The sequence below is a fragment of the Rattus norvegicus genome, chromosome 9 (genome assembly GCF_021556685.1).
Source record: "Rattus norvegicus strain SHRSP/BbbUtx chromosome 9, alternate assembly SHRSP_T2T, whole genome shotgun sequence".
NCBI classification, from domain to species: Eukaryota; Metazoa; Chordata; class Mammalia; order Rodentia; family Muridae; genus Rattus; species Rattus norvegicus.
The window spans coordinates 24,311,706-24,333,852 of record NC_141542.1 but is presented as its reverse complement, the minus strand read 5'-3'; the positions used below and the strand labels follow the sequence as shown (position 1 = coordinate 24,333,852).

General features: G+C 42.5%; 1 protein-coding gene and 1 pseudogene across 5 annotated transcripts; both read right to left on the bottom strand.

Annotated features, from left to right (window-relative positions):
• Window positions 1–326: 326 nt before the first annotated feature.
• On the bottom strand, window positions 327–21,641 carry LOC134480546 (uncharacterized). 5 transcript variants are annotated; one of them, XM_087568740.1, is made up of 6 exons: window positions 21,082–21,641; window positions 11,301–11,569; window positions 7,044–7,203; window positions 6,078–6,209; window positions 5,225–5,408; window positions 327–1,114 (listed from the first exon to the last, which is right to left on the bottom strand). In XM_087568740.1, the coding sequence occupies exons 2-6, from the start codon at window positions 11,389–11,391 to the stop codon at window positions 1,109–1,111; spliced, it is 573 nt and encodes a 190-aa protein (XP_087424866.1). In that variant the 5' UTR covers window positions 11,392–11,569; window positions 21,082–21,641; the 3' UTR covers window positions 327–1,108. The 5 variants fall into 5 exon arrangements, with proteins under 5 accessions (XP_087424866.1, XP_087424870.1, XP_087424869.1 ...); XM_087568744.1 differs by lacking the exon at window positions 11,301–11,569; XM_087568743.1 differs by lacking the exon at window positions 7,044–7,203 and having other exon boundaries at window positions 21,082–21,619.
• On the bottom strand, window positions 15,450–16,482 carry LOC148003560 (reticulocalbin-1 pseudogene; annotated as a pseudogene).
• Window positions 21,642–22,147: the final 506 nt, after the last annotated feature.

Genomic DNA, 22,147 nt, shown 5'->3' with positions numbered 1-22,147 from the left:
TTATATGTCCTGGGAGGTATTACAGAAAAATTAATGTTTATCCTATTAATTTGGTCAAAACTCTCATCGACAGAGTATAATTTAGAGGTAACTATATTTGACAGCAAGCATGCACCTTGGGTAATGTATGCATGGTGAAGTTGAAATTCAGAGTTGGAAACACAGTGCACAGTGACTATATAAATGCCTGTGAATCTCAGTCTGACTGGGAAGTGATTTGATGCCCAGTCCCCAAGAGAAAGCAGAGATCCATCCCTCCCTGATAGCTGTGGGACTTCAGATGTTGACACTAATGATCAATAAAGAAGGTTCTTAAGAGTGAAGAGTTTGAGATTACTCCTTTATTGACCAGAATACATCCAATTTACTTGATAGTAACCAGATGCAGGTAGTCAATATATACAGTCTATATCCTTATCAAAATAGAAAAGCAAATGAACAAAACAACAACACATAAATAACAAATCTTCAAATGAATAGAAGGAAAACCAAATAACCAAAACAATTAAAAATTAACCAAACTTTAAATAGAGGAATTGCACTAAGCATTTTTTGCTGCTCCTTTTGCAGAATAGACTTATAGCCTGTGGCTTGCCTTGGAGACATAGTAGACAAGCAGTTAGTGATGGTAATGATCTTTTCAAGAGGAGTGGAAGTAGGTCTGTTTTGTTGGAGTGGGGGTATTAAGGAAAACGCCTACCAATACTGAGTATAAATGATATTACAGACTTTGTCACAAAGTCTTTCCAATATTGTGAACTGATCTCCATGAAACTCTTCTGAATGACTCATCAGGACAAGTACAAATTTAAACGTGCACAGTCTTTCTGGATGACCAGCAGCTCTTGATTGATGTGCATCAGCACTTCTCTGGGTCCCTCCAAAAGTGTACACTTGCTGGAGAGAGCTGAGGTGAAAATACAGCGTATTCAATGCAAAGAAATCAAACTAAAGGAGGAAAATGCAGTCCACAATTGCTATGGACATTACAGATGAGATGCAATAGTGGTGTATTTGCTGTGCACACTTAGTTCTCCTCCTGTAGCTCTTCTCTCCAAGGGAGATCTTGTCCTGGTCTGTGTCTTGTTCGAGTTTCTGCTGGAGAATTTCAGACCTAGTAGAGCAAGGGAAAACGGTTTAGTGAGTGGTTGTCAATTAAGCTCTCCCTCTTACATCAGCTCTATTCAGTTGGACAATCCAGCATGACCTGTCAGCTGAGGTCAGTCCCTGCATCCCCAAGTGACATAGAGTACCTGCACTTGGATTTATATCTCACCTTTCAAACTGCTAGAATTTGAACTGTGGACTATGCACTGTACTGGGATTAAGAGAAAAATGAGCCTTTTTTCCCACTGGTCCAGGTATATGACATTGAATAATAACATTGTAGCTATGTCTGAATCTGAGTTCAAGAGAGGTATGAGCAACCTAGAATACCATGTGGATTCCTTCTGGAGAACATGCCCAGAATTGAGGTGAAATTTCTGATTATGTCAGCACTGAAGGAACCCGTCTAGTTTCCATTCGTAACCACTGAATCTGCAAATACACAGAGAAGCCATCTCACTTCAAATTCATGCTCACCGCACAGATCCTGTAATCACTGAGAATGTGCTCCATGCAAATCTTCCCAGCGTACACGTGGACATTAAAGGTGATTGTGATGTAGAAACAGAACAGCACCCCTGTAAGTCTATGGCTAGTGTAAGGCAATTTGTGAGAGGACAGAAGAGAAAATGTCCTCAGATCTTTCTGGAGAGATCACCGGAAGAAAGGAGTAGAACATAGCAAGAAATCCAGAGGATCATATATATTGTTTAATGGGCAAAATTCACATGAACTGTACCAGAACAATACTCTGAGTAGCTCCTTAGCTGCCTGAGGCTGAAATCCAGGTGGGGTGGTCATCCACCCAAAAAGGGTATTTATATAGGGAAGGATATTCAAATGGCCTCTTCCAGCCTATGTTCCTACCTGAACATTAATGCTTAATGTAAAGATTCCCCAGGATTCGCTGGAGGCATAAAAACAAATGTTGAGTGGGATATGTACATAGTGGCCAGAGCCAATAGACAGCTCAGTCAGTGATGTGCTGTCCTCCCATAAACCGTCATAGACTCAGGGTTCTTTCCCCATTAACAATCTGGCTTAGCAAGTCCCAAAGGCTGTGTAGAGCTGTCTTGTTGCTCAGCAAAGGATCATATATTGGTGGTGGACTAGACTCTTGTTCTTGTTCACTCTTTCAGACTTTCCCCAAAGTGTGCAACTTCTTCTAATCGGAGCTGTCTTTACCATAGCCTGAGTGACTTCATGCCCAAAGCTAGAATCACAGGAAATCTCCATAACCAGGATCCAAATCAACAAATTTTCTCCCCGTAATGTGATTGTTCCAGAGATAATTTGAATAAGTAAGTAAAAGCTTGCATGGATTATCTCACACTGAATCAGAATGCATGGAAGGGCTCCATCGTATGGTACACTTTTACTCCTTGGCTGATGGACGTCTGGATAGATTCTCCTTCAAGGTTACTCTGGGACCACTACAACACTGATGCTCCCTAGTTGCAATGGCAATACCTACTCCTTGTTGTGGAATCACTGGGTTAACTAAAACTTCTGTTCCACTTTCTGAACATGGCTTCTCATAGGGCTACCTGTTCTTACACTGTCAGACCCATTTGAAGCTCATCATTTCTCCTAACCCATTGAGGCTGAAATTAACTGAGAGAAAATGATGTTGATCGACAGCACTTGCAGAATGCTACACAGATAACATAGAGGAGCGCTTTGGATTATCTGTGCACCTAAAGGGGTTCCTGAAACTGCCCTGTTCTTGCACCACAGCATAGCCATGGGACTTTTTCTGGATGACGATACAATTCCAAGCAACTCAAATTCTCAATGAATAAAATCCAAGCCAAACTCCCAGGGGAAGTTGTAGTGTGCCAAGGTAGCTGGAAAGAAATGGTAGCAGGCAATGTGGAAAGCAACCTTGGAGAAGACACAGTGAGTGACACAACCTTCCAGTGGGCTTTCACAATTCACAAAGAACAGAGAAGCAGAATAAACTCATGGATTTTTCTAGAGAAGCCTTGCCCTTACCTCCCAGTACTCCATTCCTTTGATGTGCTCCAAAGGATTTCAATGCAGATCAGTAGTTTTGCCCGTAATCACTTGAAAATCTAACTTTACAGGTGTTATTGTGTCCTCTTTTTGGGGGTTGCATTTCTAAAGGATTTTATTGTCCTGCTTCTACACCATAACAAAAAGGGACCTGCAAGCTCTAGGCCTATACCATTTGTTACCCCTGTGAAACATGACTCACTTGAACATATTTCCACTCCTCCCCCAGACTTCACAAGATAATTCTCTTCTGAAATTTTTGGAAACAGAATAAATTAGTAATTTAAGTGACCTTTTGCTGTACAGAGCTAGATGGAGATGCCAAATGACTGGGCAGCTCTATTTCATGTTTCATGGATGTAAAGTGAACGCTTAGAGTACTTTTCTCATGAAACTTGGAAAATCAGGGAAACACACGTTCACTACTGCAAACACACACACACACACACACACACACACACAAACACACAAACACAGACACACAGATACACACTCGCATGCACAAATGAAAACTTTGCTCTTATGCAGCACATTTCCTGTTGAGTGAGGAATTAGTGGGAACAATGCTGTGTACAAGTATCTTAGACTTAAGCAATATGTGCTGCCCTGACCTGTACTCATTTCCACTTCAGGAAACCTTTCTATGCAGATACTTGCTGGTCCGACAAGTAAGTTACATGTTCTGCACAGATAGCCTAAACAACACAACATCAAATCCCCAAGAGAGAAATTTCTAGGAAAAGACTCCATCAAGTTCTATGCTGACTCATCATAGGCCCCTCACTAAAACTACCCTGTTTCCTTCATAGAAGACTTTGGAAGCACCAGAGAAGACAGTAACTCATGGTCAGTTCCGAGGAACATTTGATCACATTAGAGTTCCTGTGATATAAAAACAACCTCAATGTCAGTCAGAAAAAGGCTAAATAAATAACATACAGTGAATTTTCTGAAATGCAGCACTGTGTACAATATTGAGAGGGAATCTATCCTGAAAGAATGCAGTGCCCATGATATAGTCAGCAAAGCAATGTCAGCAGAGGGTTGCACTCTAGGATTCAATGCAAGATCATGGTGAAGCCAATAAGACAATCCAGAATCTTCCCGGGGGATAACTCTGTTCAGGTAAAGTGAAGAAATCTAATCCTTATTTTTAAAATAGGTGAATGGTTTAAGAATGTGTTGAGACAAATAGGAGAGGGGGCTCCACTTGGAACTGGACGAATGATGCAAAGACTGCTGGCCAGCATAAAACAGGAAGCTTCATGTTTGTTGAGAGACCTAGGCTTAAAGGACTAAGTTAGATAATGACTGGACAAAACTGCATGTCATGAACTGGCCTCCCCGCATGCTCCCTAAGATGCAGGTCAGCACAGCAATGCACCTTTCTTGGTGAGAATTGGGGGTATATACGGATAACTTTGTTCTTGAAGTCTCAAATCTCTCATGCCTACCCTCAGCCTTTGAGAAACCGTTTCCACATCCTTGCTCTTCTAACCAGCTTCAGGTTGTAAGGCCCAGTTATGAACTCTCAGGGGCACTCAAATAAGACAGGATTGATATACTGATACACAGGCTCTGTAGTTACCCAAGATCTATGAAGCATGAAGTCACCATCTTCATATACAGAGACATGAGGGGAGGAAGAACAAAAGCCACCACAAATGACAATGAGAACTATTTCTTTGGCATTTCTACCAGGCTCTCCTCCTTGAAAACTACTTACTTCCTGAGTCTCACACGATCCTGAAAATAAAATGAGCTCCAGGCTTTTGCTTCATCCCTCAAAGCCCTGTTCTAGTCTAAAGAGGGGCTCCCACAGAGCACCCTACATACATAATGGCATGTAGTGCTGTGATGTGTGATCAACCTATCTCCCTTAATGAAGTGCAGATTCTCGAAGAGCAGTAGCATTTGCTTTCCAAACATGCAGTTTCTTGAAAAGGGGCTATCTCCACAAAAAGCCTTGTAAACCATTACATGAATGAACACTTGGATGAGACCTAAGTCAGGACAAGGATCAGTCAATAGACAGTTACATTGGTTTGTCTATGATTATGGTAAGACATGAGGACAACCTGACCCTGAGGCCTAACCCTACCTGCTGTTGCTTGGCTCTGGGGTCACAGATGTTCATTCCGGCCTCTTCACAGAGCCTCTTTGCCTCCACAGAGGATGCTGGCAGTTCAGTCTGCTCCACCAGCAGTTTTCTCTTCTCATTCAGCAAAATCTGTATATTGTTCTCCAATTGAGCTTGTTCACGCAGGAGCTGGGATTGCCTGATGCTGAACCACAAACAAAAAATGGTAAATCCCAGCCAGCTTCTATTTGCCTGTCACTCCTGCAAGTCCAATCATCCCTTCAAGGGTCCTCATCCTCAGAAATCCCCAGAATAGAGCCACACTATACAAGTTAGCACCAATTAGAGGAGGTCAAATCCAGAATCCACATTCCACATGAATCAACGTACTTCTGAAAATCCTGACACTAAGACGGTTTATATAAATCAAGGAAGAAGAGATGGTCCATAAGGGAGCTCGTATGTCCATGGTATGGTGAAACCATCTTCACGTTGTGGGGAAAGCCCCTCTGAGGGCTAGATGAAGACCCAATAGCTATACAATCTTTCCATGTGTTTCTCATGGATCACAGATCTTTAAATCTCCTGTCAGAGTCCTAGAGATTCAGAGTTGATTGATATTCCCATCATGGTGCAAACCTTTTCTATCTAGAGGATCTTTATCGGGGAAAATAACAATTGGAGTGTCTTCTACACCCTTCTCATGTAGGATAACTGAGTCCAAGAGCTACAAATCCAAGACCCTTGACAGGAGGCAGGCTTCTTGTTAAGGGTCAGACACTACAGAACCAGAGCCCTGACTTTTGTTCAAAGTCATACAGGACAGAAGCATTCCGTGCCTAGTGCTGGGTTCTCATCTCTGTCAGCGACTCACCGGTAGGAACTGTTCACTTGTATGAGCTCCTTGTACCTCTCCATGGCATCACTTATTGAGTTGGTCATCATTTGCATAGCCATCATTCTCATCTCATGTTCGGATTGAAGGACTGGCAATTCGACATGCAGCCTGGGTTAGGTCATGGCCAAAGGAACAAATAATGTTTTGAACTCACGATTTCAGAATTAGGTGAAATGTAAATAAAAATATATAATAAAATATATAATATATAATAATATATAAATATAATATAAAAATATATAATAAAAAATTTCAAAAAGATGACATTTCTCTTGTTTTGAAAGCAGGTATACTCAATCCTTGGTTTCTATCATTACATGAATTCTCAGAGGGCATAACTAAGTTTGACAGGGAAGAGGATTTATAGCACCTCCTCCCCTCGGGAGAGTCCTGGGTGCCACCAAGGTATACAGAAGGAGCAAAGTGCTCTGTTGATCAGTGTGGGCCTCCACGTACTCATCACTATCATGACCTGCAAAGTGTTGATCAAACAAATCCTCAGACCTCATCAAAGGTCCCAGACCTCCTGATCCTGAGTAAAACACCACATATACTTCCACATACACACATACCAACCCATATCCAAACACATTTAGAATGCCAACTACATGCATGGAGGTGCCATAGAATCAGAGTATAATGAACAAATTCAGAGGAAAGAGTGATGACGTGCAGGCATTTCATTCACACACACAGTTGCAGCAAGTGTGACCAGGTCCTTCCAGCTGCTGACAGAACCAATGCTAATCCAAGAGGCTCAGGGTCAAGTACAAAAGTGGTTGACCCTAAACACACAGCACCTAGCTTATCTCAAAGGTAATGCCTGCCAAAGCTCCTTAAAATCCAGGATGAGAGGTGAAACTTTCTCGTGCTATGAGTAAATTTTGAGGTAGCAGAGAGAGAGCGCAAGACAGTGAACAGGTTACTGGGCATAATGACTACCTGTGGTCCCACTCATCATAGATATAAAGATCCAGGATTTGATAAAGTTCATCCCTCTCGAATTGACACTTCTGGATTTCAAATTTGAGTTCCTCCAGTTCCTTTAGACACTCCTCTTGCTTACTGATGACATTTTGGGATGATGCCTTCCTACCAAAACCTGTACACAGATAAACCCAAGTGAATTTGCATATTTGAACCAATGGGCAGAATAGATCATTCTGAATCCGAAAAGGAGGTTGAGGAAGGGGAAATGGTAGAGACTGGGTTAATCCCTGAAAGAGCAGAAAAGCTTTCTTAAAGGTTGATTCTTAAGCTATGTCCCTCTTCCCAACCTCTAATGCCATACACGTGCCACACTCACTATTACACAACCCCCGGCACTGAAAGTGATAATGTGACAGAGACATAAACATCTGCGACATTGTTATCTCATATCAGATGTGGTGCAGATAATCCTGGAGTTCATAATGACTTCATAATAGTTAGCACCATCAAGCTCTAACCAAGTGTGGTCCAGCCCAAAGTGTCTGAGTACTCAATTCATGACTAGGTGTGCATCCTTCTTTGTTCTTGCCATCAGAGACTTATATAACCTACAGTAATCTAGAGGATGAAGTTCTTCAACTCCCAAACATGGATGGTCACATTGTTAATCTCACAGTGCCTCCTCCTGCCATTCATTGACACTCACAGTTAAAAAGCTTCAAGAAAAGACACTGAAGTCTTACAACTTTCTGGCTTTCTCTCAAATTAAAGATCAGGAACTCCTGACTCTTGGTTTGCCTTTGAAAAATCCCAAGGCTCCTGATTGTAAGGCCTAGTCTTAGAAGGCACATCTCAAACATACCTCCTTGAGGATGTTCCCCAACTCTGCCCACGACTCACCAAGCCTTCCCCAGAATGATTTCCTCCTTCCTGTTTCACTAGAGAGGGGGTCAGCTTCCCTCTGACCTGGTGCGGTCTCTCCTTGATCAACACTTTCCTTCCGAAATAGCCTGAGCAGCTGGCGAAACATGCCTGCTTGTGAACCCAAAGGGAACTGAAGTAATATCCCAAAGGCAGTTGGTGTCACCACAACACTGGCGACATCACAGAAGATTCTAGGGATCTCTTAGATACAATAGAGTGTCCAGTGAAGGGCTTACTGGTGATGTCACTGGAAAATTCTATGGCCTACCTACTAACCAGCTCTCCCCACACTGATGAATTTATGTGGGGACCCTTTCCTCCAGTCTCCCATGTGTCACTGGGAATACCATTTGGCAACCTCTATTTCAAAGGTAGATATGTCTCTCTGCTTCATTAGATGTCAACAATGCTTTTGCTGGGGAGGGTTGCTTACAACCCTGAATTGGAGAACAGATTTTTCTTAGCACCCAAATCTCTAGGGACCAAGGAGGAGGGAGATTTTTCTTAAAAGTAAATCTACTACTCGAGACAATGCATGTGACACACATTTCGATTCCTAAGCTTTTCCCTTTTTCTAGAGGCCAATATATTTCTTCTATACCTCTGAGTGTATAAAACCTGGAAATATGTGCTTATTGTGCAGTCCTTGAAAGCCGACATTGTTTCCATTTACATATCCATGTATTTCAGAAAATCAATGGTCTATAATCCTATTTTTTTGCAATAAAAACTCCTTTTACTTGGGAACATAGGGTCCAACTACAGGGCATATATAAAATAATAAATTTCTGTGCGTTTTATATATTATGTAGGACATCCTCCCTTTCTCAAATATAACAAGAAAATTAAATTGGACATCAGTGAGCAAAGGTCAACCTGGACCTTGTGTTACTACATTGTAACTATATAGCCATCAGTTCTCCAATATCATTATTCGTGAATAGACAAGTCTAGGCATGAGAATGTTGGGGACTACACCATGATCTTTTACTTGTAGCAAACATAAGAATCAGGAGGATGGGAAGGGAGTGGAATGGCCTGAGTTCAGGTTGAACCTCAATTTTAATGGGTCCATATGTTCAGGCGGGAGTCTATTTGGCATTGTGATATATGGATTCTGTCTTCTTATCATAGGTGTTATAATAATTCAACATGAATGTGTGCTATAATGCCACCCCACCTCAGAGATGTAAGAGTGAAAATCATGTCTGACCTTTCTGGGAAGAACTCTGCCTTTTACTACCATCTGGAGTTATACAACATCACTATACAAAGCTCAGAAGAGAGGGGTGCAGATGTGCAGGCCTTAGAAGTTGAGGATCTTTTCTTCTAATTAAGGCACTTGTTTTTCCTATGTAATTTTTCCCTTGCTCTTTTACTAATGGTGGCTGACTTCTTTCCTGGCCTGAGGTAAACTGGAGTCCAATCTTTGGATTACCGAATCTTCTATTTTTGAGATGACAGGCCCACCAAGGGTCCTACTGCATACAGAAGGTATGAATAAGTCTCAGGGGCTGGAGTAAGTTAAAAACGTCTGTTACAACAAAGAACTGATTAAGAAAACAAGAGCCCAGCTGCTCCTCAAGATCACAGTTGTATGATAGTAAGAAAATGTGAATAGGGCATCGGGTGAAAAGATAAATTAATTAGGAGGTCATAGGCCTAGAAGGGGTAGCCTTTGCTCTCAGTGGAGCTGCTATTCTTTCTGCCATTCATCGCCCTCTGCCACAGGACCAGAGACTTCCCCAAACAACTGGCTGGCCTTGCCAAAGACCTGGCAGGGCTTCTCCCTGTAGAATAGGAACGTAGAGTCCTTGATGAGTCACCAAGAGGTCTCCTCCACACAGGTTCCTTGTTGTCAAAGGGAAATGTTCCTGCAGAATCCTGCCATGGCAGCAGGAATTTCAACCTGGCTGCTCTTGGTCCAGCTCACTGGGTGCAGACCTGTGGCCCAGGGGTATCTGGGGAAAGAAGCAGCACGCACTACCTCACAGCTTTCTCTTTGTTGGATGCAACTGCTAGGACTGTGATAGGATTTTTGTTTCTTTGTGTGTTTATTAGAAATACCTACAAAGCTGATTAAAGTTGCAACATGCCTTCATACCCAGAGTGCAGAATGTTTTTACATCGTTGTTGTTCCTGTTTTATGTTTGGATTTTGATTTTTAATCCCCTCAGGAAATTTCCCTGTGCTTAGAATGTTAAGCACATGCTCGGGAGGGATCGATTATTCAAGTTCGGCAAAGCTTTTGTTCTCACCATCACTCCAGAGATGATGCCATTACTTACTTTGAAATAAGAAAACAGTTATAGAGAAGTAAATTAACCTGTAAGCTATCAAAGAAGAAACACATCATGATTGTGGAATGGCACCCCAGTATTTTGTATTTCCTAAGTTATTTTTATTTTAAACTTTTTTATTGGATTTTTTTGGGTACATTTCATCTTTTTCAAATCCTCAAAGGTATCTTTTATTCCTCTCCTCCCATTTACAAGGTGGGATTTCACATGTAATTGTTAGTCCAGATAGTTTGGTCAATGGCTTAGACATCACCTTGGCCTAGTTTCCTTGGCATAAGCTGGGTTAGAAGCAGACTCAAAGATTCAGGACCAACAAATAATAAATTCCACTACATCTGGATACCTAGACTCACAGCCAGGAAGGGACTGTATTTCCATTCACTATTAAAAAAAAGATGCAGTTCATTAACATGTAAAAAATTTCTCAAGTATAGTAAAGTGTTTACCATGGTCATACAGTTTTTCAAATACCTGGCATTCATCTTTTTCCAAAACCTAAAATTTCTGTCTTATTCACATTTTTTGATTATTTTTTGGTATTAGTATCATTTTTTTAAATTTCAGTTTTTTTAATAGATATATATGTTTTATTCAAACGTTATTCCCTTTCCCAGCTTTTGGTCCATAAGCCCCCCTGCCATGCCCTCTCCCATATGTATGGTCCCCCAATCCATGCCACTTAGAAACCCCTTCCTGGACATTTCCCTGCAGTCAGGGTCCAACCTTGTTAAGAACAAGGGCTTCCCCTTCCACAGGTGCCCCAACAAGGATATTCTCTCCTACATATGCATTTGGACCCCTGGGTCAGTCCACGTATAGTCTTTTGCTAGTGGTTTATTTGGTTGGCATTGCTGTTCTTATGGGGTTGCAAGCCCTTCAGCTCTTTGAATCCTTCTTCTAATTCCCATAAAGGGCGTCCTGTTCTCAGTTCAGTAGTTTACTGCCAGCACTGACCTCTTTATTTGACATGCCTTGGATGTGTCTCTCAGGGGAGATGCATATTCTGTCCCTTTCAGTAAGCACTTTTTAGCTTCATCAAACTTACCTAGTTTTGGTGGATGTATATATATGGGCCCCATGTGGGGCAGACTCTGAATGGCTGTTCTTTCGGTCTCTGCTTTAGATTTGGCCTCCATATACCCTCCTATGGATATTTTTGTTTCCCATTTTAAGAAGGAGTGGGAGCATCTGCACTTTGGTCATCCTTCTTCTTGAGTTTCCTGAGATCTGTAGATTGCATCTTGGGTAATTTGAGGTTTTGGTCAATATCCACTTATCAATGAGTACATACTGTCAACGAGGGGTGCTGAGAATCTGGAAGAGAATGAGGGATAAGAGATATGAAGAAGGATGCCAAGAGAAGAGTCTGATCAAGGTGACAATTTTATTTTTCCCCAATGCTGAATTTGTACCATAAAAAGGGTAACAGAGAGGGGAGAGAAGTAAGAAACATTTACCCACGCCAAGGACACAATATTCATGTGGTCAGGGAATCCGCTGATGTTGACAGGTAGTCAAAAAGGTCACAGGTTTGTCATATCTATTAGACAGCATGATGTTGGTTTTTCAGAAAGGTTACAGGTCATGACATTGGGTATATTAACGTCACACGTTCTCATATGATTATTCATCTTGACCACCACATTTGTATTAGTCTTCTGCAGCTGGCTGGGTTTTTCCATGAACCCAGTCATACTTAATGCTAACCATAATAATAACATCAATAATGGAGTGATTCGAGGCCATTGCTCCCAAGAACATACCAAGTGTGTTTTTCTGTGATTGGATTGCCTCCCTGTGGATGATATTTTTTAGTTCTTTCCATTTGCCTATGAATTGAATGTAGTCATTGTTTTTGATAGCTGAGTGGTACTCCTTTGTGTAGATGTACCACATTTTTCGAATCCATTCCTCTGTTGAAGGGCATCTGGGTTCATTCCAGCTTCTGGCTATTATGAATAAGGCTGCTATGAACATAGTGGATCATATGTGTTTGTTGTATGTTGGAGAATCTTTTGGGTATATGCCCAGGACAGGTATAGCTGTGTGCTCAGGTAGTGCAATATCCAATTTTCTGAGGAACCTTCAGACTGATTTCCAGAGTGCTTGTACCAGTTTGCAATCCCAGCAACAATGGACAAGTGTTTCTCTTTCTCCACGTCCTCCCCAGCCTCTGTTGTCACCTGAGTTTTTGATCTTAGCCATCATGACTGGTGTGAGGTGGATTCTTAGGGTTGTTTTGATTTGCACTTCCCTGATGACTAAGGATGTTGAGCATTTCTTTAGGTGCTTTTCAGCTATTCGATATTCCTCAGCTGAGAATGTTTTCTTTAGCTCCGTACCCCATTTATTAACAGGGGTGTTTGGCTCTCTGTACTCTAACTTCTTGTGTTTTCTGTATACTTTGGATATTAGCCCTCTATCAGATGCAGGAATGGTAAAAATACTTTCCCAATCTGTTGGTTGCCTTTTTGTGTGAATGACACTGTCCTTTGCCTTACAGAAGCTTTTCAGTTTTATGAGGTTCCCCCCATTTGTCGATTCTTGATCTTAAAGCATAAGTCATTGGTATTTTGTTCAGGAAATTTTCCTTAGTGCTCATGTCTTCGAGACTCTTCCCTACTTTTTTCTATTAATTTTAGTGTATCTGGTTTGATGTGGAGGCCCTTGATCCACTTGGACTTAAGCTTTGTACAGGGTAATAAGAATGGGTCAACTTGCATTCTTCTACATGCTGACCTCCAGTTGAATCAGCACCATTTGTTAAAAATACTATCTTTCTTCCATTGGATGTTTTACCTCCTTTGTCAAAGATCAAATGACCATAGGTGTGTGGGTTCACTTCTGTGTCTTCAATTATGTTCCACTGATCGGCCTGTCTGTATGCCAATACCATACAAACTATTGCTCTGTAATACTGCTTGAGGTCAGAGATGGTGATTCCCCAGAAGGTCTTTTATTGTTGAGTATAGTTTTGCTATCCTGAGTTTTATGGAATACCAAATGACGGCAAATTGCACTTTCTACCTTTATAAAGAATTGAGTAGGAATATTGATGCTGATGGCATTGAATCTGTAGATTGCCTTTGGCAAAATGGTCATTTTTTACCATATTCATCCTGCCAATCTATGAGCATGGGAGATCTTTCCATCTTCTGAGATCTTCTTCAATTTCTTCAGAGATTTGAAGTTCTTGTCACACAGATTTTTTACTTGCTTGGTTCAAGTAACAGCAAGTTATTTTATAGTATTTGGGACTGTTGTGAAGGGTGTCATTTCCCTAATTTCTTTCTCAGCCTGTTTACCCTTTGAGTAGAGGAAGGCTACTGAATTGTTTGGGTTAATTTTATACTCGGACAGTTTGCTGAAGTTGTTGATCAGGTTAAGTAGTTCTCTGGTAGAATTTTGGTGTTGCTTAAGTAGACTATCATATCATCTTCAAATATTAGTGTTTTGACTTCATCCCTTCTAATTTTTTCCCTTTGACCTACTTTCATTGTTTGATTGCTATGGCTAGGACGTTAAGTACCATATTGTACTTAATTAGGGAAAGAGTGGGCAGCCTTGTCTCGTCCCTGATTTTAGTGGGATTCCTTCAATATTCTAAGTTTAGTTTGATGTTAGGTACAGGTTTGATGTATTTTGCATTTTCCTATATTTAGATTCAGGCCTTCAATTCCTGATCTTTCCAGGACTTTATTAATGAAAGGGTAATGAATTTTGTCAAATGATTTCTCAGCATCTAATGAAATGATCATGTGGTTTTGACTTTGTTTATATGATGAATTTCATTGATGGACTTCCGTATATCAAACCATCCCTGCATCCTTGCCATGAGGCCTACTTGATCATGATGGATGATTGTTTGGATGTGTTCTTGGATTCAGTTTGCAAGAATTTTATTGAGCATTTTTGATCAATATTCATAAATCAAATAGGTCTGAATTTCTCTATCTTTGTTGTATCTTTGTGTGGTTTAGGTATAAGAGTAATTGTGGCTTCATAGAAGGAATTTGGTAGTGCTCTGTCTGTTTGTATTTTGCGGAATAGTTTGGACAGTATGGTATGAAGACTTCTATGAAGGTCTGATAGAATTCTGCACTAAATCCATCTGGTCCTGGGCTCTTTTTGGATGGGTGATGTTTAATAGCAGTTTCTATGACTTTATGAGTTATGTGGTTGTTTCAATGGTTTATTTGTTCCTGATTTAACTGTGGTACCTGGTATCTGTATAGAAAATTGTCCATTTCCTCCACATTTTCCAGTTTTGTTGAATATATGTTTTTGTAGTAGGATCTGATGGTCTTTTTAATTTTTTCAGAGTTTGTTGTTATGTCTCCCTTTTATTTCTGATTTTATTAATTTGGATACACTCTCTGTGACCTCTGGTTAATATGGCTAAGCGTTTATGTATCTTGTTGATTTTCTCAAAGAACCAGCTCCTGGGTTTGCTGATTCTTTTGATACTCGGTTTTGTTTCTTCTTGTTTGATTTCAGCCCTGAGTTTGATTATTTCCTGCCTTCTACTCCTCTAGGGTTTATTTAATTTTTTCTAGAGCTTTGAGGTGTGCTGTCAAGCTGCTGACATATGCTCTCTCTTGTTTCTTTTTGCAGGCATACAGAGCTATGAGTTTTCCTCTTAGCGCTGCTTTTATTGTGTCCCATAAGTTTGGGTATGTTGTATCTTCATTTTCATTAAATTCTAAGAAGTCTTTAATTTCTTTCTTATGTCTGCCATGACCAAGTTGTCATTGACTTCAACTTCCATGTATATGTGGGCTTTCTGTCCTATTTGTTGTTATTGATCAGCAGCCTTAGTCCGTGGTTTTTTGATACGAGACATGGGATTATTTCTATCTTCCTGTATCTGTTGAGGCCTGTTTTGTGACCGATTATATGTTCAATTTTGGAGAAGGTACAATGGGATGCTGAGAAGATGGTAAATCCTTTGGTTTAAGGGTGGAGTGTTCTATAAATATATGTTAAATCCATTTGTTTCATAACCTGTTAGTCTCTCTATGTCTCTGTTTAGTTTGTTTCCCTGATCTGTCCATTGATGAAAGTGTTGTGTTTAAATCTCCTACTATTATTGTTTGTGGTGCAATGTATGATTTTTTTGAGCTTTAGAAAGGTTTCTTATTGTTTAGGGACACAACTGCTATATACTTGACAAATATAGCAATCACCCAGAATATCCGTAGAAAGCATGTGACTGTTGGCCACATGAGGATGAGTTTCTTTCAAAGATCATCATGATTTTTGGTAAGATCTTCCCTGTAATTGGTGGCATGGCTTCCCACAAACATGGTCCAGTAGTCTAAAATCTACACCTTGGTAAGCATCTTGTTTTATCTGACTCATACACCAAATGCCGGGCCTCAGCCTGTGCATGGTCATAGGCCTGAGGGAGGATCCAATGGTGAATCTCATCCTAATCCAGTTTCCCATCCTTGTTCAGATCTGGGAAATCATTGAACTGCTCCCCAGACAAAACCCAGTCTGTCTCAGGGCAACTGTCCTCGTGAGAAAAAGATGTCCACAATGTACTCATCCTGGTCCACAAAACCATCCCCGTTCTTGTCGATATTCTACAGCGTTTCCAGAACTACAATATCCTTCATATGTTCTAAATCCTCTTAGTGTAGAAAAGCAATGAACCCGTCCTGAGTAGCTGTCAGGTCACCATCAAGGCCTTAAACCTCCTCTCATCTCGTGGAGGCAACTTGTTACAGTTGTGATGATCAGAGCTATCTTGGAATTCAGCAAGGTTTCCCAGGTAGTAGCCATAGGTAGCCTGCTTGTATTCTTCCCAGGAGATTTTTCATCTATGTCCCCATCATAATCCTTCCAGAGTTTAGCCACATTTTGGTTGATGTATCTTTTCTGTACCTGTTTGATCCAAACTTTCAGGTCCTCAGTAGTAACAAGGCCGCATTCATCACTGTCAATTGGATCAACAATTTTCCCCAGCCTCTCCTGCTCTCGTCCAGGCTTAGCTATCAAAGGTCTTGGAGTCCTCCTTGCCCAGGAAGACCTCATGATCGTACAGGAAGCTGTGCTTATTCCCTGGTGGCCACTCGCCCTGCTCTGAATCAGGACAAACCATGTGCTCCTTGCTCATCATGCTCTTGGCCAGGAACGCCAGGACCAGTGCCAGCAGCAGCCCATGGAGAGTCCCAGGCTGACACCATGCACCACAGTCGTGATCAAAGGGAGGCAGCAGGGAAGTAGGGGCTCAGAGCACCTTATCTGCTTTCCATTCCCCAGAGAGGGCTTTTGTTACATTTCAAACGTTATCCGTTTTCCTGGTTTCCACAAAACCCCTTATAAAACCCCCTCCCCCTTCTACTGTGAGGGTGTTACGACATCCACCCAAACACCCAGGCCTACCTGCCTCCCTGTTCTGGTTTCCCCTACACTGGGGCATCAAGCCTTTACAAGACCAAGGGCTTCTCCTCCCATTTGTGCCCAAGAAGGCCATCCTCTTCTACATATGCAGCTGTAGCCATGGGTCTGTCCATGTGTACTCTTTGGATGGTGGTTTCGGTCCTGGGAGCTCTGGGTGTTTCTTAGTGTTGTTCTTATGGGGCTGTAAACCCCTTCAGCTCCCTCAATCCTTTCTCTTACTCCTCCATTGTGGGGGACCCTGCTCTCAGCTGAATGGTTGGCTGCAAGTATCTGCCTCTGTATTTGTCATGCTCTTTACCCCACTCTTTTGAGCAGATCACCACAGAGCAACGAAGATGTATTGTCTTGGCATGATGATGTACAGACAAATAGATGATTTCTTAATTCTTATGATGGTTCTATAAGAATTCCTAAAATTAGATTAGTAATTTTAAGCTCCTTTATAATGGGACAGCTATTATGTTTTCTCTGGTAATCAAAATTGCATTGAGAACTCTTCCTTCTTAAAGTGTCATGAGTGAATTGCTTCTGCAATACCAAGCAGGCATCTACAAATTAGAACCCAATCTAAGAGGGTATAAAGCAATTAACCAAAGTACATAAAAAGAGAACTAATGATTTACTATAGATGCAAGGACTGAACATAAATAATTGATTGGATTTGCCTATAGGTAATTTCACTTATTCTTTTCTCATAAAAATTACACCTTTTAACTCATCATGAATGTGGAGAGCTAGTGACAGATGGTGACAGTATATCCTGATGATTACTCTTCATGGATATGCATGTAAACATTCTCTGTCGTAAACTTATTATCCAACTTATGATTTGAATTCCTGTGCAAACTTGTGGTGAACTTTTCACCATGTGATGCTGTTTTCAGAGAGATATACAAATGCTGAGGACAAAGAGAGAGAAAGCTTTTTAGACAGAACTGAACAGAACAGAACAGAACTGAAGAAGAACTTAGAAGTAAAGGCATAGTGTTGAGAGTAAGGCATTGAGAGAAAGGAAATTATTGTGTCATAAGAGCAAGAGGAAAGGAGATAAGAAGAAGAGAGCAAGAAGAACCTTCTAAGTCAAACTTTATGGAGGCAAACTTTTGTCATTTAGGAAAACTGAAGAACTTAGAAATAAATGTTAAAATCACTGCTCTTCAGCCTTCAACCTGGCTCAGTGGCTAGCCTCTGCTCTTCAGCCTGGTTCACTGGCTAGGCTCTGCTCTTCAGTCAGGCTCACTGGCTAGCCTCTGCTCTTCAGTCAGGCTCACTGGCTAGCCTGTGCTCTTCAGTCAGGCTCACTGGCTAGACTCTGCTCTTCAGTCAGGCTCACTGGCTAGCCTGTGCTCTTCAGTCAGGCTCACTGGCTAGACTCTGCTCTTCAGTCAGGCTCACTGGCTAGCCTCAGTGCTTCAGTCAGGCTCACTGGCTAGCCTCTGCTCTTCAGTCAGGCTCACTGGCTAGCCTCTGCTCTTCATTCAGGCTCACTGGCTAGCCTCTGCTCTTCAGTCAGGCTCACTGGCTAGCCTTGCTCTTCATTCAGGCTCACTGGATAGCCTCTGCTCTTCAATCAGGCTCACTGGCTAGCCTCTCCTCTTCAGCTGGGCTCAGTGGCCTATGGGGCCCTAGCACATTGCTTAACCATCTGCTCATGTGTGCCTGACCACACTGACCACCTGACTGTCCTGACTTCTTAAAGTCATTCTCTAGAAAGAGCACAAGAAACCAAAGAGAAACACCACAGCAAACTTTTCCCATGGGCTCTGCTTTAACCTTAAGTGCTTTCATTATTTCTTTAAAAGAGTGAAATATAATTTCGGCTATTCATATGGCCAAGAGAGCTGTGCAGTAGTCATTGCTTTATGGAATTTGGTGCTAAATCAAAAGATTCCTTTATTCTATCACGATGTTATCTGTATGCTGTAAGATGTATGTTTAGAAAACACAACACTAAATTCCTAAAATCTAGATGTTTTAAGACATCAGCTCATGGAGAAACATAACTGCTTACCTATCTAGACTGGGATTTTTTGCTATACTGCAGGTACAATCAATTTTCCACACTACTTCCATGATTTTCAAGAATGATTAAGAGAAAAATAAGTTGAACATAATGGCCAGAAAGAAGGTTCTGTCAAGTTGTCTTATGTGGGACAAGATACCAAGGTATGACTGGTAAACCGAAAACCCCTGTTCCCGAAACTAACAGAACTTACAGAAAATATATATTTTCTTATCATTCCTCCTCCCCGATGGTCAGTGACTTTTTTTTTTTGGTTCTTTTTTTTTTCCGGAGCTGGGGACCGAACCCAGGGCCTTGCGCTTCCTAGGCAAGCGCTCTACCACTGAGCTAAATCCCCAACCCCGATGGTCAGTGATTTAATGAGCACCTACTATGATCCTAGCACTGTGCATCTAAGTGTGTAATGGTGAATAAAAAACTTAATAAAAAGCCTCATTAAGGAATAAAGAAAAATGAAACATAACTTTGAAACTCAGAATTCAATATAAGCAAAACCACCATTTCTTCAGCTGGTGATTTCTGAAAACTTCATCATTTTTCCATGGGCTTCTATAGTAATGATACTGAGTCTTGATTTTGTAAATCACAAAAAGCAAGTCACACTTCTTTCTTGGCTCCCACAACTATCAAATAGAACAACACTGTCACTGTCCATTTTGCTTCCCTATCAATCCTGCTATGGATGGTAATGAATTCCAGTCTTTTCAATGTGAAAACAGGCCACCACTTGAGGGCAAAGGTTATTAAAATTACCCAAACCGGTATATTCTCTAAAATTTTCACATAGCATTTTACTGATAGCACAATGTAAATTCACAACAAATATTTAACCAATGAAAATATTGAATAGCTCTGCAAATAGGAGCGCTAATCATATATACTTGAAAACAACTATTATGGAAACAAAGGACGTACTAGGAGAAAAGTTACATCACTAAAAGCTACACAAGCAGCAAAAAAGACACTACATTTCTTGGTTTAAAAGTTAGGTGATACACTTGATCTTTAAAGACAGGCAATGTATTTGATCTTAAAGCCCTTAAACTGTGCCCTGTCCACATAGAAACTGCAGTAGATGACAATCTTTTGTAAGATTTATTTATTTACATGTCAGACAATGCAGCTGTCTTCAGACACACCAGAAGAGGGCATCAGTACTCATTACAGATGGTTGTGAGCCACCATGTGGTTGCTGGCATTTGAACTCAGGACCTCTGGAAGAACACTTGGTGCTCTTACCCACTGAGCCATCTCTCCAGCCCTCACAATGGCCTCTTACACAGCATCACAGTGGTCTATTTCACTAGATGGATCCAGGGTGATAACAGAGAAACTTTCACAGTTCCTGAGCACTTCTGAGTTCAAACACCACCAGTGCCCACTCTGTGCTGTTGGCACATTCTGACCTTCTCCTAAGGGTTGTCAGCCACAAAAGGGACGGGTTAGCCCCAGACAGCATTCACTGCCCAATCCTAAAAACCCCCTCGATTCTGAAAAAGCCACATTCCATGCTTGCTCCATATTTGAGGAAGCCAAATGGTTGATCTGGCTCAAGGCTCTACTTTTCTTAGCTCATCAACTTTCTTTTTCCACTTCTTGTCACAAGAAATATTTTTTATGCTGCAACTACACTGCAGTGTTTGAAGGAAACCACCATCAACTCTGGGCGTCACCTCTTGAAATTTAAAATTCACAAAACAATTCATGGCTTTCTAATCAGCACCATGGAAAATAAACAAAAACAAGCAAAACCATTCCAAAGGAACTTGCTGATCTGGAGGCCTGCTCATAGCAGGTAGGAAAGAATTAAATTATGCAGAACTGTAATCTCTCAGAGCTTTGGAGGCTAAAAAAGAGGAAATCTCTGTTTATGTTCCCTTTTCCCGAGTAATTGAAGGAGGGTATTTTACATCTTCCAAATACAATCTCTTGCAAGGGGCAACCAATTACAAAGTAGATCAGAAGAAATCTATTAAATAATAATTCATTGCCTGAGGTTTTAAGGAAATTTTTTCCCACGATCCCTGTCCTTTAACATAAAATGGAAACATTACAGGGAGTGTGCCACCAGGCTAAGCTGCCTCTGAAAAGCCTGTCCTGCCCTGGCAGGTACAGGCCATTTAATTCCAAGTCATCTGGATAGATGTGACAGCCCCAGGTTGCTCTGGGGATGTCAGAGCACAGCTCTCATGCACACTCCAGAGCACCTCTCCATTCTTTCCCAATGCCATAGGCTTTCCAATCCCTGCTTCAGCTCTCCATACATCCCTGAACCCTCCCGTCCCCTACCCAGTGGGCTCCCTTTGCATTGCCTCCTTCTGCCACTGCTTTCCCAGGGCGGGGGAGGGGGGCTAGAAGGAGCTTAAGGACCGGCGGGCGCGGGTCTCCTACCTACCTTGATGATGCTGCTCTTAAGGTGCAGCCCGCCCTGCTTGCTGCTTGCTGTCCCTGGGGAGCAGACCGGAGGTCGGGCTAGGGGTCCGCGCGGGCGCCAGGCCTCCAGGTTCCCTGGCAGGACTAGCCTGAGCTTCTTCCCTGGAAACTGCAGGGTGGAGTCTCCGTTGGAAACCCCGCCACTGTCTTAGCGCGCCCTCCCGTGGCCGAGGTGACCCCCAACGCCGTTACCGCCCCCTTCTCTGTCAGCTTCTTCTGATTTTTCTTTTCATTTTTTTCTTTTCTCTTTTTGTTCGCGACGTGGCGCCTGCGAAGAGCTCGTCTCCAGGAAGGAGGACATCGTGCGGACAGAATCACCTCTGGGCCCTGCCGGGGTCGGAGAGGGAGAGAGAGGAGTCAGCTTGGGCGGCGGCGCCCTGGCTGCCGGCACCCGCGGAAGGAAAACTCGCCCAGGCACACGCGCTGCTGCGGGCGCCAAATATAACGCGAGCGCCCCGCCCCCTCAGGCCCCGCGCTCACCCACGAGCTCCGCGTGCCCTGAGGCCCGGCTCGGGCGCGGTCGAACGGCGGGGTGGGAAGGACACGTGTGCCCACCCGCGGTGCAGGCAACACCGGGAGCCGCGACACGGGGAAGCGCTTTGTGTGGAGCTCCCGGCTCCGCTCAGGCCCGTCAGTCCCCTCTCAGGGCCCGCGGAGGCCGGGGCGGCTTCTTCGGGCCTCCAGGCCCACCGTGACCAACCCGCGGCCATCACAGCCAGAGCTTCCTGGTGCCCCAGGCTGGAGGCTTGGACATGGCGATTGTGGTTGCCACTCTCCTAGGCCGGTTCAGCAGGGAACAAGCCACCACCTGCTGTCCTAGCCTGAAGGCATCTTGATGGGGCTGAGAGCCCACATCCAGCAGGCGAGCCTCAGGGCACTGGGCCATGGTCTTGGGTCTGCACCTTGTTGCCAGCCCCTCACACATATGGCAGCATCACACCTATGGCTCCTTCTACCAACCGCCACTAATTACCATTTGGACATTCCATCACAGTGTTGTCAAGAAGAAAGATTGCAAACAAACACGA